We start from the raw sequence: 15,554 nt of genomic DNA, 5'->3' as shown, positions 1-15,554 counted from the left end.
TCTTCACCTCACAGTAAGTCAAGTATCTTTAAAAAAAAATCCTTTGCGAATAGATCTTCACAGTATTTGAAAAATCTTTGCAACTCTCCCGGCCTCGATAATCACCAAGCCTCGGCTGTCTGGCAACTCTAGGAAGGCAGGCGGAGTAGAGGGATTGTTATTTGAAAGAACTGGAATTTTCATCAGGATATTTTCCGTTTTTATTTTGACGGCTTTAGGCCTATGTATTTTACTTCGTTGACGATGGACGCTATAGGCCTACTGCTGCTCTGGCCTATTTATAGCTTAGTTCCATGCGCTCATTTCTTTAGCCGCCAATGGGATCACAGTGTAGACCATCAATGTCTCCATATGGTAGAGGATGGTGCTCTCACCTTAGTTTAATCTTTACTTTTAGATTTATCATTTTTTATTTAGATTAACCACGTGACTTTTGACTTTGAATGATTTTGAAGAAACAAAAACGTTATTAGTCAAATTAAACTGTTCCCCGAAAGTGCATGTAAAAATAATCAAAACTCACAGGCAGGTCGGTAGAAATGGTAGGATAAATTGTAAACCCCATGGGGGAAAAAAACATACCCGCCTATGGAAATCAAAGGCCCATCCAAATGATTTGTTCTTCTGCCGGGCCCTCACCGAGTAGATAAAGAGGAGCTCATGAAACTGAACCACTGCAAACCAACATAGGCAGTAAAAGAGTTGCCAAAAGATACACTCTACAGTAAAGCTTTTTACACCGAGCTGTATTGAGGTCGCAACGCAATCATGGTTACATTAAGACGTCATGGAGCCGGCCCGAGATATGGGTCGGAAAACATACCACAATGCAGGGATGGGATATGCCATTGTCCTCCTAATTTTACCTTCATTCATACTACTCCATCGAAAAGATTGAAACACTGTTAGTTTTCCAGAAAACTGCCTTTTGTCCTCATGCTAGCAAGCAGTAGACACCGCAGCCATTTTGGAATGGCATTGTCAGTGAATCAGCTCCTTTGTTCTTCAACGAGACGTGCTACGCATCTTGTGGTGCCCCTTAGACACCAAAGTCAAGGGGAAATTGCATACCTCTTGCTTGTACAACATTTTACATGTATTTGATAATAAATTACTAACATTTCAGAGTACGTACATGTTTTACTTGAAAATACGAAATACCATTTACAGGTACACATTGTTTTGTCTAAAGCACAAAGATAAATCTATAAATCAGACTGCTTTGCTCTTTCACAATGACTGTCTATCAAATGTGAACAAAGATGCCATCAAATTAAAATGACAACCTACGACAAGTTGTCACATTTTAAGAGACTTGCATGGCCAAAGGCACGACTGCAATTTTTGCCTGGACACAATCTGACAAACTGGTATGCATTGTAGAAAATGTCTCATGTAGATGATGTCGTGGGAAGGTCCATGTTTCACTCAAAGGTTGAACCTCCTTCTGCAGACGTCATTTTCATGTCGCTGAAAAGTGTAAAAGCAAATTTAGGTATTATTTAGCTACCAAAGAGGATCTGCCCTGATTCTGCCATTCACACTAGTCCAATATCGCAAATCGGTGATAAAACATTTTAATTTAAATTTAAAAGTGGGTAAACATTGATCACCCTTCGCAGGGAGTAAAGTAACACTACCTTTGAAAATAGCCAATGTATTTTTCCTGCAAAAAGTGGGTCAACACAGAAGGTGTGCTACACCACTGATCTCAACTTCTCCCCCAAAACCAATGGTTATGGGTTGCAGAGATGAGGAATTATTCAAAATTGAGGTGCACACCTTTACTCCCACAGTACTATTGTAAAAGGTATACTGTTCTACTGCTCTTGCTAAACGAGCAGTCACTAACAGTTTCAATTGTTCCACAATCAAAGAAAAAAACAGGACTGAACTCACCTTGAGAACCCACTCATATTCCCCAAACTTGGAGTCAAAGGTCCCCTTCTGTAATGATCGGAGTTTCAGAGTGAAGCGTGGTCCCAGCTCCTGAATGCCGACTCTCTTCTCGTTCTTAAAGATGTACCTTTGGAGAGTACAAGGGCATTGACATGTTGCGGACCACTCTATAACCCCATCATTCAGATCTCATTAGAATGGGAAACAACGATGTCCTGACAACAATACTCTACGCGAAGAGAGCAGCAAACACACACACCTTTGGCCGACGTATCAAATTGTGTAGGGAATATGTGACTTGCTACAGTCGCATTGACCCGGACATACATTTTAGCTCTAAACATTGTTGAAAAGAGAAGACTATTAGCTTTAAAATGATGCATAACTTGTGTATCAATCCTTACATTTTTGCACAGCAGAGCTAATTACAACAGAGGTATCCCTGATCAGCTGTTCAGAGAAATTACATCCCTGAAGTCTGTTAGTTTTAGCGCAGTGCCGTTTGCATGCTGGACGTCGTAACGCAAGTGTCACTGCAGAAGACATTATGTCTTATTTGGCATAAATTATTAACAAGGAAGCTGCAAGTGAACAGTTTGACAAGATTGTGCGCTAGCTAGTTGGTTAATATGTTTACAAATGAGTTTGTGGGTGTGCTAGCAAGCTTGTCAGTTGATTGTTAGCTAGCCAATGACTCGTTTTGAAAGGTGGATCTTGTCATCGGAGACATTTAAACGATTAGGGTTAGCTAGAAAACATGTTTTAGTGAATTCTGTTTTAATCCAAAAAAAACACACCACGCCAATCATTTGACAAAATGTGAATTTTTTATGCTTATGAACTAGCGCGACTGAAAATGATAGAGCACGTCACATTCGTAGTTTGGAGAGTATTTGAACATTGGGAAGACCTCGCCGAGACGTATAAATTATGCAAGTGTCGAATTTACAATGCAGATATTGGAAATACATCTGCTAGACGTCTTGCCAGTTAGCAAACGATGTCTAAACTGTATTTTCCCGATGTATCCTTCATACATCATGGGCTACATTATGCAAATGATTTCTAGGCATTCTAATGAACATTCACCTGTGGAATCTGAAAAAGATGAAGTCTCTCTGGTTGTGGAAAGTGGCGACTTGGCGTCCCACAAACTGGGGGTCGTGAGGGAAAAGGGCAGCAAAGAGTCGTCCCATGCTGTGGCCCAGGCGGGTGGTGAAATTGTTGAGGATCACCTCTGGGGAGTGTTCTGTCGGGTCCTTCCCTCGCCTCTGTAAAAGGTTTTTCTTTCAGTATTTATATTCTCACAATGTATACATTTTCCAGATCCATCCCCTAAGTGAGCTGAGTTTCTGCTTGAAGAATGCCAGACTCATTTGAATAATTATAAAGCACATAGATACAACACTAAAACATTCAGTCTGGGATTGATACATTTTGGGAATTTTAAACAAATTATAGCTATTCATTATTAAAATAAAACCTGGAAATACCTCATGAGCTTAGTACAACTGTCTTACCCTATCAGAACAATGTCATTGTAAAAAACACATGGACTGTCAGTTCTTGTATCTATCATATCTAGTGTGCCGTTTATAAAATTGAGGTTACATTTACCCAGCCCCATCCCCCAGAGAATGTTATTATTATCCCTCAGCTATATATCAAAATAAGTGGCAGAGCATCAGGTTTGTTGTTTTTCAAATGACATACTGTAGCTCTAAGTGAGACATTAACATGTCTGTTTGAACAGTTTTGAAATGTCTTGCCTTCATCTCCTTCCGCAGTCGGACACTGCTGACTTTGAAGTGTGCAGTAGGCCCATCAGGGAGGTGGCAGAGAACCATACCATCTTAGTGTTGTGGTGAAGGAAACAGACATCTACAAGGGACTTTGCATTATTACTGACCCCAACTGCAACTCTCCACCTCAAGGTGGGCGGTCCAACTTGAAACAGGACTTAACTGTGTGCCAGGCTGTTAGGATTGTGATACTGAAGCCTGGTCTGTGACTTCAAAGCGAGTGCATGTAATAACAAAACGCAGACCAACAACAGCATTAGAGTATCATAAGCAGTCAACATATTAACAGTCGCAATGTCCCTCTTTCCATCAGTCAACCAAAGGATACTGGGCACCTTACGATCTTCATTGATGACCATGAGGTATGTGAAACCTCTGGCTATACACTGGGGAATGACCTTCTTTAGTGCCAAGCCTCTTCTGTAGTACACGTGTGCGTCGGGGATGACTGTGGCCAGCTGGTTGCAGAACCTCACTGTCCTCTGAAAGACAAAGCAGAAAGCAGACAGTTTTGTAATAACTACCATAAAATATTACAGTATATCTGATTATTTGTTTGAGAATATTAAGTGACTAATGATCGCCCAGCCCTACATACAGTATTAGTCTCCTACATTCCAGTGCGTCAATAACCGTCAACCTTCTTGTCTACAGATATCAGCCTGAGCTAGGTTCTGTCGGTTTAATCTTTAGAAGGATTTCTTCCCTTTGTTTGGAATTTTAGGTGATTTTTACAGGTCAGCTGTGCAGCGCCCCAGCTCAGACAGCCTCACGAACACACAAGTCGGGCATGTTCCACCTCATGAACCAATAAGTCAGGCACGTTTGAGGTCGAATTCATAAACATTTCCCTGTACTGGGTTGTACACCATGTGCATATGGAAAATAAAGTTGATTTGCAGACGCCTGGAGAAGAACATTTCATAAATCATATTAAACTTACCAGTGTTTCGAGAGTTAGTTTTCCTTCCAAAATGTTTTAATTAAATATGTTAAAAAGTCGTTTTTATGTGTTTGAATGGTATGGGCATATACTGGTCATTCAAAATATTAACATGAGTACACTGTTTATTGGCCAGATCAGCCAATGAGGCAACATGAGGTCATATTCTATGATTTTTTTTTTAAAGATCTGTTTGATATACAGTTTCTCTCTCTAATTTATGCTTTGGCCACAAATATGAGTCAACAACATTAACAGAATATGAACTTTTAAAAGTGAGATTTTTTACTGGGTAATTACTTTAATATGATAAAGCAGGAGTGGCCAACCCTCTTCCTGGAGAGCTACCAGGTACACAGCCCCCCCATGTATTGACACCTGAACCAGCAGGTATGCTAGATCAGCATTAAGAAGCCTACGGCAAGGGAGCGGAGAACAACAGCCAAGACTTCTACAGTTGATTAAAAAAATATTGTTAAAGAAAGCGGTCCAGCAGCAAGGGGGAAAAGTTCAAATGTGTTTAACTGGACTGGCAGTGAAAGATTCTCCGCTTGTGCATGTGGTTGACAACTGCTGTCCTTCCAGGGTGCCGCTGCTGCAGGGGTGGGAGGCAAATTTGACGCTGGCTTTATATAGAAACCAATGGAGGCGGCTGCATTTTATTTTCTGGAGTGTAAGCACCTTTAGAGCGAAAGCTTGCAGAAGGTATCACCCCCGTGATATCAATCTTCTGAGATTCACAGCGGGACTGAAATAAATAACAGCACCGTCTCCGGGTGCTGTTTTAGTCCACTCACCCCTCTAGGTCTGTCAGATGTGGTAATGAGGACTTTGGGGTTGGTCAGCCGGTTGAAATAGGCCGAAAACTCATCAGTTCCCTCATCAAAGGCAACCTGCAATGGAGAGTATCTGAGTAATATGCGACATCAAAACACTATACTGTAAATGCATGAGATGACATCAAAACACTATACTGTAAATGCATGAGATGACATCAAAACACTATACTGTAAATGCATGAGATGACATCAAAACACTATACTGATGTCATCTCATGCATTTACAGTATAGTGTTTTGATGTCATCTCATGCATTTACAAACAGCTCTGCAGAAAAACAGTACCTCTTCATCTTCAGGGTTAACAGTAGTTTCGTCGTATACCCTCTGGTTTTCTATCGTCTTTGGAACTTCCTTTGGGGGAGCCTACATTGGAAAGGTAAGAAGAGTCATCTTCATATCAATTATGTTTAGGCCTACATCTTGGAATTCTTTGGTCTGTCAATAACGGGCTACTCTTATAGTCTTTCTGCTCACAGAGGGCTCTAACAGTTGTCTCTATTCATTTACAGATCAGTGGGACCAAGTGATGTCATAAGTGTTGCAGCATCCAACTTACTTACCTTGTCACCTAGAGCATCCCTCTCTTTTTTCTTTTTCTTCTTAATTGCCACCTTTTGCTGAAATTAAATTTAAAAAACACCATGTTACATGGCTACACTAAAAGACCGGAATAGATACTCTCGTCCAGTTCCCACTGGTAAGACTTTGCACCGGGGCGGCAGGTTTTGCGTCGAGGTTAGAGTGTTGGGCCAGTTACCGAAAGGTCGCTAGTTTGAATCCCGGAGCCGACGAGGTGAAAATCCGTCATTGTGCCCTTAACCCCAAATGCTCCAGGGGCGCTGGACAATGGTGACCCTTGCCGTGATCCCATTCCCTGCGGGTGTCTCAGGGGGAGTTGGAATATGCAAAATGCACATTTCCATTACACACTTGTATAAACAAGACATAAGGACGCACCCAATTGTTATTATTTTGAGGACCGGGTTGTTCCAAGTGTTTTCCCTAAGCACCAGCCATCATCCAAACAGCCGTTAAAACTTATTTTCAGCCGGCTACTTAAAAAAATAATAACAAACTGCTGCTTTTCATTTAAAAATGTCAATTCATTAGTCAGAAAAGTCAGCCGAGCCACCTCCCGCTAGAATGAAGGATATGCATCTTCTATCGATCTATGGATAGGACAGGTGCCGGTCAGTCACAAAGCAAGCGATGACACGGCAACTGCTGTCTGCCCCACCTCCCGGTACCAGTGTGATGTGTGTACGCTGTGGTTGGTTGCAGTCTAAATTTCTTTAGCTGGAGGAGGGAGAGCATGGTACTGTGCTTTGATTGACGACCGAAAAGCAAATAATAACTAGTTTATAAAAGGTGTCGAACTGACTGAATAAAGTTAATCTCCTATATTCCTTTGCCATTCATAAGCCATACAATGTGGTTATTAGGGCCGTGATGATACAAGTATCATGAGACACGTTAGTATTGTGCCAAGGAAACAAAACACGAAGCGGATTCAACTTCTTTAGGAAAATCGACATATGTTTGAAACACACATCATTATGTCGTAATCAAGAGTCACATTTATTTATTTTCCAAGCTAAAGCACACAATATTTTACGTACAGCAGGTTTTTAAAAGACCAATGAGTGAGATCTGCTTAGTGTTTTCATTTTTGGCGATTACCTGCAGAAAAATTATGAAATCCCTTTGTTTGGAAGATTGTGAATCCTCACTGCAGGAGCAATAGGTCGTTTTTCTTCTTCAATTTAACCTTTACATTTATTTTTCAAGATAATGTGGCCCATTTAATTTCTGTTTTAATAATATACATAATTTGAAGAACAAACATCACTGTGGCAATTCAGATCTTGCAGTAAAACTGTAAATAAGACAGATTTAATGTTAAAAAAGGTTTCATGTTCTCCACTTAGAAAATTTGATTTGAAAATAGTCCTGATCATATAGGCCTAGATAATATCCAAAATAACTAAATACACTGAATTCATACATTTTCAGTCATGTATTTATACATAATACATTTACCAATCTGGGAGGTAAACGCTATAAAGTATTCAATAATTTCACTGTTTATTTCTGATGGAATCAAGGCATTAGAATGTTCCAGAGGCCACCAAAATAGAGCGTGTCCTGTAAAAATGTGCTACTACTAGTAAATGATTACTAATCTATGTACTTTGATATTTTTACAACATTACATTTTTTATATGCTTGCATTATTTTGTCACTGGTGTTACCTATATTTTAGATGACAATTGAGGCTTTCCAAAATAGCATTTGACCATTTAATTACTATATTTAATCAAAGAGAAAATGTTAATGATAATATTAAGAAAATATTTTGATTAGTAATAATTTACTTTAAAATTAGGTATGTGTAAAGTTATATTGTGTAACACCAGGGACGGTAACAAAATGACAGTAACACCAGTGACCAATAACACTATTAAAAATATTCTATTAACACCAGCGACGGTAACACCAGTGGCAAATCTGCAGGCAAGATGGCATAGCTAATATGGCGGACACAGTTGCTCAAACCACACTTGTTAATAAATTGTAAATAAATCACGGGATTTGATCAATTATTGCAATAACATTTCCCCCTACTATAAACTGTCTAACAACTGTGATATCTTAAGGTTCCGCATGAAATTACCAAATTAATCATCAAAAAACAGCCCTTACTCCAATGAATGTTGCATTTCAAAGAGGTGTTTATATTTTTACAAAAGGGTAACACCAGTGACATGTAATTGAGGGTGAGCTATTCCCTGTAAATTATGTTTTATATTCGTTTTTTAAGTAGTCCACGAAATAAAGCTAATACTTTATTTTGCATTATGATATTTAAAGTGGAGAAAAAAAAAATTAAACATGTCAGTAACGTTAAACCTTGACTCATGACCAGAGGGACAAGGGTATTTCATGCTATTGACCGGATTGTACAATATATTACACATTTGTGTTGCCATCTAACGTTCTTACATAGATTTTATAAAAAGAAACATTGTAAAGTTGATCAGACATTTAAGGGTTCTTAGTGGTGGTTACAGGGGGGGCTGGAAATACACTATTTTCGGAGATGACCCGACTAAAGAAGTAAATAGAGAACTTTCAAGATTTATGAAGTGGGAACACATGCATGCTAAACGTTCATTACCTTCCGTTTCTCCTGCTTCAGCTTCATGAACATGAGGTGTCTGCGTTGTTTATTTTTTATTTCAGACACACTGAATGTGGGGGGAAACGAGAATTCTGCTGGCGCATCCACATGTTCTGGCTCTGTTTTCTCAATCATGCTATCGTTACCATTTTCATGTGGAGGCTTTGGCTGTTTCTTTGGCTTCTTAGTCTTCTTTTTCGTGTGTTTATCCTGTATATCATGCTCTTCTACGACGTCCATGTTGTCAGCTAAATGTATATTCTTTCACGTGTTCTATCCAGTACTTCCGCCTTGCTTCCTTATGTAAAAGGAAGTTACGTTCAGTAGAAAAAACTAAACGTACTGCCCTTTCTTCTTCTTTTGTATAATGGAGTTCGCAACAAATATATGTGCATTCCGCCACCTACTGTACAGGAGGATCATTTTTATATATGTTTTAATTTATTTAACCTTTATTTTATTTTATTTATTTTACCTTTATTTAAAGAGGTAGGCAAGTTGAGAACAAGTTCTCATTTACAATTGCGACCTGGCCAAGATTAAGCAAAGCAGTTCGACAGATACAACGACACAGAGTTACACATGGAGTAAAACAAACATACAGTCAATAATACAGTATAAACAAGTCTATATACAATGTGAGCAAATGAGGTGAGAAGGGAGGTAAAGGCAAAAAAGGCCATGGTGGCAAAGTAAATACAATATAGCAAGTAAAACACTGGAATGGTAGTTTTGCAATGGAAGAATGTGCAAAGTAGAAATAAAAATAATGGGGTGCAAAGGAGTAAAATAAATAAATAAATAAAAATTAAATACAGTTGGGAAAGAGGTAGTTGTTTGGGCTAAATTATAGGTGGGCTATGTACAGGTGCAGTAATCTGTGAGCTGCTCTGACAGTTGGTGCTTAAAGCTAGTGAGGGAGATAAGTGTTTCCAGTTTCAGAGATTTTTGTAGTTCGTTCCAGTCATTGGCAGTAGAGAACTGGAAGGAGAGGCGGCCAAAGAAAGAATTGGTTTTGGGGGTGACTAGAGAGATATACCTGCTGGAGCGTGTGCTACAGGTGGGAGATGCTATGGTGACCAGCGAGCTGAGATAAGGGGGACTTTACCTAGCAGGGTCTTGTAGATGACATGGAGCCAGTGGGTTTGGCGATGAGTATGAAGCGAGGGCCAGCCAACGAGAGTGTACAGGTCGCAATGGTGGGTAGTATATGGGGCTTTGGTGACAAAACGGATTGCACTGTGATAGACTGCATCCAATTTGTTGAGTAGGGTATTGGAGGCTATTTTGTAAAGGACATCGCCAAAGTCGAGGATTGGTAGGATGGTCAGTTTTACAAGGGTATGTTTGGCAGCATGAGTGAAGGATGCTTTGTTGCGAAATAGGAAGCCAATTCTAGATTTAACTTTGGATTGGAGATGTTTGATATGGGTCTGGAAGGAGAGTTTACAGTCTAACCAGACACCTAAGTATTTGTAGTTGTCCACGTATTCTAAGTCAGAGCCGTCCAGAGTAGTGATGTTGGACAGGCGGTTAGGTGCAGGTAGCGATCGGTTGAAGAGCATGCATTTAGTTTTACTTGTATTTAAGAGCAATTGGAGGCCACGGAAGGAGAGTTGTATGGCATTGAAGCTTGCCTGGAGGGTTGTTAACACAGTGTCCAAAGAAGGGCCGGAAGTATACAGAATGGTGTCGTCTGCGTAGAGGTGGATCAGAGACTCACCAGCAGCAAGAGCGACCTCATTGATGTATACAGAGAAGAGAGTCGGTCCAAGAATTGAACCCTGTGGCACCCCCATAGAGACTGCCAGAGGTCCGGACAGCAGACCCTCCGATTTGACACACTGAACTCTATCAGAGAAGTAGTTGGTGAACCAGGCGAGGCAATCATTTGAGAAACCAAGGCTGTCGAGTCTGCCGATGAGGATGTGGTGATTGACAGAGTCGAAAGCCTTGGCCAGATCAATGAATACGGCTGCACAGTAATGTTTCTTATCGATGGCGGTTAAGATATCGTTTAGGACCTTGAGCGTGGCTGAGGTGCACCCATGACCAGCTCTGAAACCAGATTGCATAGCAGAGAAGGTATGGTGAGATTCGAAATGGTCAGTAATCTGTTTGTTGACTTGGCTTTCGAAGACCTTAGAAAGGCACGGTAGGATAGATATAGGTCTGTAGCAGTTTGGGTCAAGAGTGTCCCCCTTTGAAGAGGGGGATGACCGCAGCTGCTTTCCAATCTTTGGGAATCTCAGACGACACGAAAGAGAGGTTGAACAGGCTAGTAATAGGAGTGGCAACAATTTCGGCAGATAATTTTAGAAAGAAAGGGTCCAGATTGTCTAGCCCGGCTGATTTGTAGGGGTCCAGATTTTGCAGCTCTTTCAGAACATCAGCTGAATGGATTTGGGAGAAGGAGAAATGGGGAAGGCTTGGGCGAGTTGCTGTTGGGGGTGCAGTGCTGTTGACCGGGGTAGGAGTAGCCAGGTGGAAAGCATGGCCAGCCGTAGAAAAATGCTTATTGAAATTCTCAATTATGGTGGATTTATCAGTGGTGACAGTGTTTCCTATCTTCAGTGCAGGGGGCAGCTGGGAGGAGGTGTTCTTAATCTCCATGGACTTTACAGTGTCCCATAACTTTCTTGAGTTAGTGTTGCAGGAAGCAAATTTATGCTTGAAAAAGCTAGCCTTGGCTTTTCTAACTGCCTGTATATAATGGTTTCTAGCTTCCCTGAAAAGCTGCATATCACGGGGGCTGTTCGATGCTAATGCAGAACGCCATAGGATGTTTTTGTGTTGGTTAAGGGCAGTCAGGTCTGGGGAGAACCAAGGGCTATATCTGTTCCTGGTTCTAAATTTCTTGAATGGGGCATGTTTATTTAAGATGGTTAGGAAGGCATTTAAAAAAATATCCAGGCATCCTCTACTGACGGGATGAGATCAATATCCTTCCAGGATACCCCGGCCAGGTCGATTAGAAGTGTTTCAGGGAGCGTTTTACAGTGATGAGTGGAAGTCCTTTGACCGCTGACCCATTACAGATGCAGGCAATGAGGCAGTGATCGCTGAGATCTTGGTTGAAGACAGCAGAGGTGTATTTAGAGGGGAAGTTGGTTAGGATGATATCTATGAGGGTGCCCGTGTTTAAGGCTTTGGGGAGGTACCTGGTAGGTTCATTGATAATTTGTGTGAGATTGAGGGCATCAAGTTTAGATTGTAGGATGGCTGGGGTGTTAAGCATGTTCCAGTTTAGGTCGCCTAGCAGCACGAACTCTGAAGATAGATGGGGGCAATCAGTTCACATATGGTGTCCAGAGCACAGCTGGGGGCAGAGGGTGGTCTATAGCAGGCGGCAACGGTGAGAGACTTGTTTTTAGAGAGGTGGATTTTTAAAAGTAGAAGTTCAAATTGTTTGGGTACAGACCTGGATAGTAGGACAGAACTCTGCAGGCTATCTTTGCAGTAGATTGCAACACCGCCCCCTTTGGCAGTTCTATCTTGTCTGAAAATGTTGTAGTTTGGAATTAAAATTTCTGAATTTTTGGTGGTCTTCCTAAACTAGGATTCAGACACAGCTAGAACATCCGGGTTGGCAGAGTGTGCTAAAGCAGTGAATACATGAAAGCATGAAACCAAGCATGAAGCATGAAAAAGCATGAAACCAAGGCTATTACGGTTACAGAAGTCGTCAAAAGAGAGCGCCTGGGGAATAGGAGTGGAGCTAGGCACTGCAGGGCCTGGATTCACCTCTACATCGCCAGAGGAACATAGGAGGAGTAGAATAAGGGTACGGCTAAAAGCTATGAGAATTGGTCGTCTAGAACGTCTGGAACATAGAGTAAAAGGAGGTTTCTGGGGGCGGTAAAATAGCATCAAGGTATAATGTACAGACAAAGGTATGGTAGTATGTGAATACAGTGGAGGTAAACCTAGGTATTGAGTGATGAAGAGAGAGATATTGTCTCTAGAAACATCATTGAAACCAGGAGATGTCATTGCATGTGTGGGTGGTGGAACTAATAGGTTGGATAAGGTATAGTGAGCAGGACTAGAGGCTCTACAGTGAAATAAGCCAATAAACACTAACCAGAACAGCAATGGACAAGACATATTGACATTAAGGAGAGGCATGCTTAGTCGAGTGATCAAAAGGGTCCAGTGAGTGGAGAGGTTGGTTGGGGGTCACGGCGATTTAGACAGCTAGCCAGGCCATCGGTAGCAAGCTAGCATAGGATGGAGGTCTGTTGTTAGCCACCTCTTGCGTTCCGTCAGTAGATTAGTGGGGTTCCGTGTGGTAGAGGGGATTAATCCAAATCACACAACAACAACAAAAATAAAAACAATAGATATAGTTATAGAGGCCCAAGAAGAAAACATAATAATAATAAAAATAAATAAATTGTCCGATTGTCTATTCAGATAGCAGCCGGTAAGACAGCTAACGGTTAGCAGGCCGCAGATGGGCGTTCAGGTAACGTCGCGACGGAGGAGCCAGCCGGATAACTCCTTCGGGTAGATAACGTCGGCAGTCCAGTTGTGAAAGCCCGGTGGGGCTCCGCGTAGGCAGTAAAACGGGTCCGGATAGGTGACTGCAGCCCAGGAGTGATTGATGGAACTCAGGAGTGATTGACGGAGCTGGCTAGCTCCGGAATAATTGATGTTTGCTCCGGAATCGACGAAGGCCGATAGTCACATGGATAGCAGCTAGCTAGCTGTGAGATCCGGGTATGAATGTCCAGAGAGCAGTCGAAATCCAGGGACATGGAGAGAAAAATTGGTCCGGTATGTTCCGTTCCGTTCCGAGCCGCGCTGCGCCGTACAAAACTGGCGATAGATTTTCGAGCTAAAGGATAGCTGATGACCACAAACCGTGGTTAGCTGAATACTAACGATTTGCCAGTAAAGAAGCTAACTAGCTTCTAAACTAGCTTCTGATTAGCTTCTGGATTAGCTTCTGAACTAGCTACCGATTAGCTTCTGGCTAGTTTCAGGCTAGCTTCTTGGAGTTTCTGGCTAGCTTCTTGGAGGATTACAGATTTGAGGTAAATAATACTTTTTTATAAATATAAATTGGTGAGGCGGGTTGCAGGAGAGTGTTTTGAAGATGAGTTGATGAAAAATAAAAATAAAATGTATGTGAAAAAAGTTGTAAATATATATATATACAGGACACGACAAGACGAGGACAAAAGACGTCTGAACTGCTATGCCACCTTGGAGCGAACCCTACCCTTAACCAGGTAGGCCAGTTGAGAACAGGTTCTCATTTACAACTGCGACTTGGATAATAAGGATCCAAAAATGAAAACATTTGTGGTAAATAAATGAATAAAAAATATCATACAAACTATCAGTAACAAAATGTTAATTAAAGTAAATCAGCCTCCTTTTCTGGCTCAGAAGGATCCTGTGATGATGGGACATCTCTCCTGGCGACAGTCCTTCTGCTGTCTTGGAGGCCCAAAAATTTCTCGGCTGCAGAGATGTCCAGCTTCTTGGACACTTGTACAATTAATAACTGTGGCTATAAATGCTACAAAATCCACCTTCTTAACAATAAGTGTATCCAGATCACTTGATTGGCGTATAACACTGGCAACTGGTTGTGGTGCATCCACCACCATATCTTCTTCAGAACTGTGGCCTCTTGCCCCTTCAACGCTCTTCACCACCTCCACATATGAGATTTGCTGTACAGCCCTGATCCTTGACACCTCAACCTCTTTCACCCTAACAGGACACTCAGGGAATTCGGAAATATAATCCCCACCACAGTTGCAACATTTTACATTCATACTCTTCAATAACATATTCCTTCTGTCTGCAAACACTTGACACATGGACAAAGTTTTTACACTTCTTGCATTGCATCAGGTTTTGCATGAACGCTCTTACGGCATATAGTATCTTATATATCCCAACTTTACATCGGGTGGTAAATATACAAACGTCAATAATTTTCACGACTTCCACCAAAGTCAGCTCCTCTCCTTGTTCGGGGGCGTTCGGCGGTCGACGTGACCGGCTTTCAAGCCATCGTCACTACATTTTTCATGTATCCATTTGTTTTGTCTTGTTTCCTGCACACCTGGTTTTCATTCCCCAATCAATCTACATGTATTTATTCCTCTGTTCCCCATCATGTCTTTGTGTAAGATTGTTTGGTTCACGTGTGTATTGTTGATGCACCAGAATGGCTTGTTTTTTCCGTGTTATTTTTCACGAAGATGTTTATTTTAATCATAATTCTTGTGACTGTTTTGCGCGTTTTGCACTTTTGCCTAAATAAAGTGTGCGCCTGTTCACAAATCTATGCCCCCATGCACCTGACTTCGCTACCAGTACGCACACATTCTGACAATAATAGAGATAAACTTAGCTCCTTTTCCCAATTCTCCATACGGGTCAAGTGACGTGCATTAACTACTCCTGGATTGTTTTTGCCTAAAATATTATCACTGTCCAGATATAACACCTTTTACCGGTGTTCTGCTCCGAAAATCAAAGCTGTCCACTTCATGCGTCGATAATTCCGCGAACCACAATGCGCGCTCCTGTTGCTCTTTAGACACACACGATATAAACATCATGCCACTACTGTTTACTTTGACTGCATTCACGTTTACCAAAGCTTTCTTCCCCATCCTCGTGACTTCAAAAGGGTTTCCCGAATAAACATCCTTATCCAAAAAACAACGTACTCCAACAAGCAACGAGTCATCAGACTAAAAATGCTGGGCTCAAAACAGGTGAGGCTCTTTTGTACAATCAGTGTACTGTACATGCAAGGACTAACAATCCATGACATCCAACAGATAGTTAATCACATGACATTGACGTTTACATAATTGATGTTTATAAACAATTGAGAAATAAAACCTTATATTTGGG

General features: G+C 41.3%; 1 protein-coding gene across 1 annotated transcript; it reads right to left on the bottom strand.

Moving 5' to 3' along the window:
- Nucleotides 1–1,120: 1,120 nt before the first annotated feature.
- rpf1 (ribosome production factor 1 homolog) lies at nt 1,121–8,970 on the bottom strand. Its single transcript, XM_024417732.2, has 9 exons — nt 8,664–8,970; nt 6,046–6,102; nt 5,768–5,848; nt 5,442–5,537; nt 4,030–4,183; nt 3,669–3,751; nt 2,989–3,170; nt 1,900–2,026; nt 1,121–1,470 (listed from the first exon to the last, which is right to left on the bottom strand). Exons 1-9 carry the CDS (start codon nt 8,904–8,906, stop codon nt 1,429–1,431), a joined length of 1,065 nt encoding a protein of 354 aa, XP_024273500.1. The 5' UTR covers nt 8,907–8,970; the 3' UTR covers nt 1,121–1,428.
- Between the last annotated feature and the right edge of the window lie 6,584 nt (nt 8,971–15,554).

Source organism: Oncorhynchus tshawytscha, linkage group LG01, assembly GCF_018296145.1.
Source record: "Oncorhynchus tshawytscha isolate Ot180627B linkage group LG01, Otsh_v2.0, whole genome shotgun sequence".
NCBI classification, from domain to species: domain Eukaryota; kingdom Metazoa; phylum Chordata; class Actinopteri; order Salmoniformes; family Salmonidae; genus Oncorhynchus; species Oncorhynchus tshawytscha.
The sequence above is the reverse complement of the archived record's forward strand: the minus strand, read 5'-3'. Positions and strand labels throughout refer to the sequence as shown.

Excerpts from the sequence above, each read along its gene's own strand:
- rpf1 (XM_024417732.2), bottom strand. The coding sequence starts at position 8,906 with ATGGACGTCGTAGAAGAGCATGATATACAGGATAAACACACGAAAAAG. Across the intron at positions 5,849-6,045 it reads GGGATGCTCTAGGTGACAAG|GCTCCCCCAAAGGAAGTTCC; the intron begins GTAAGTAAGTTG and ends TTTCCAATGTAG. Across the intron at positions 3,752-4,029 it reads TGAAGATCGTAAGGTGCCCA|ATGGTATGGTTCTCTGCCAC; the intron begins GTATCCTTTGGT and ends CACAACACTAAG.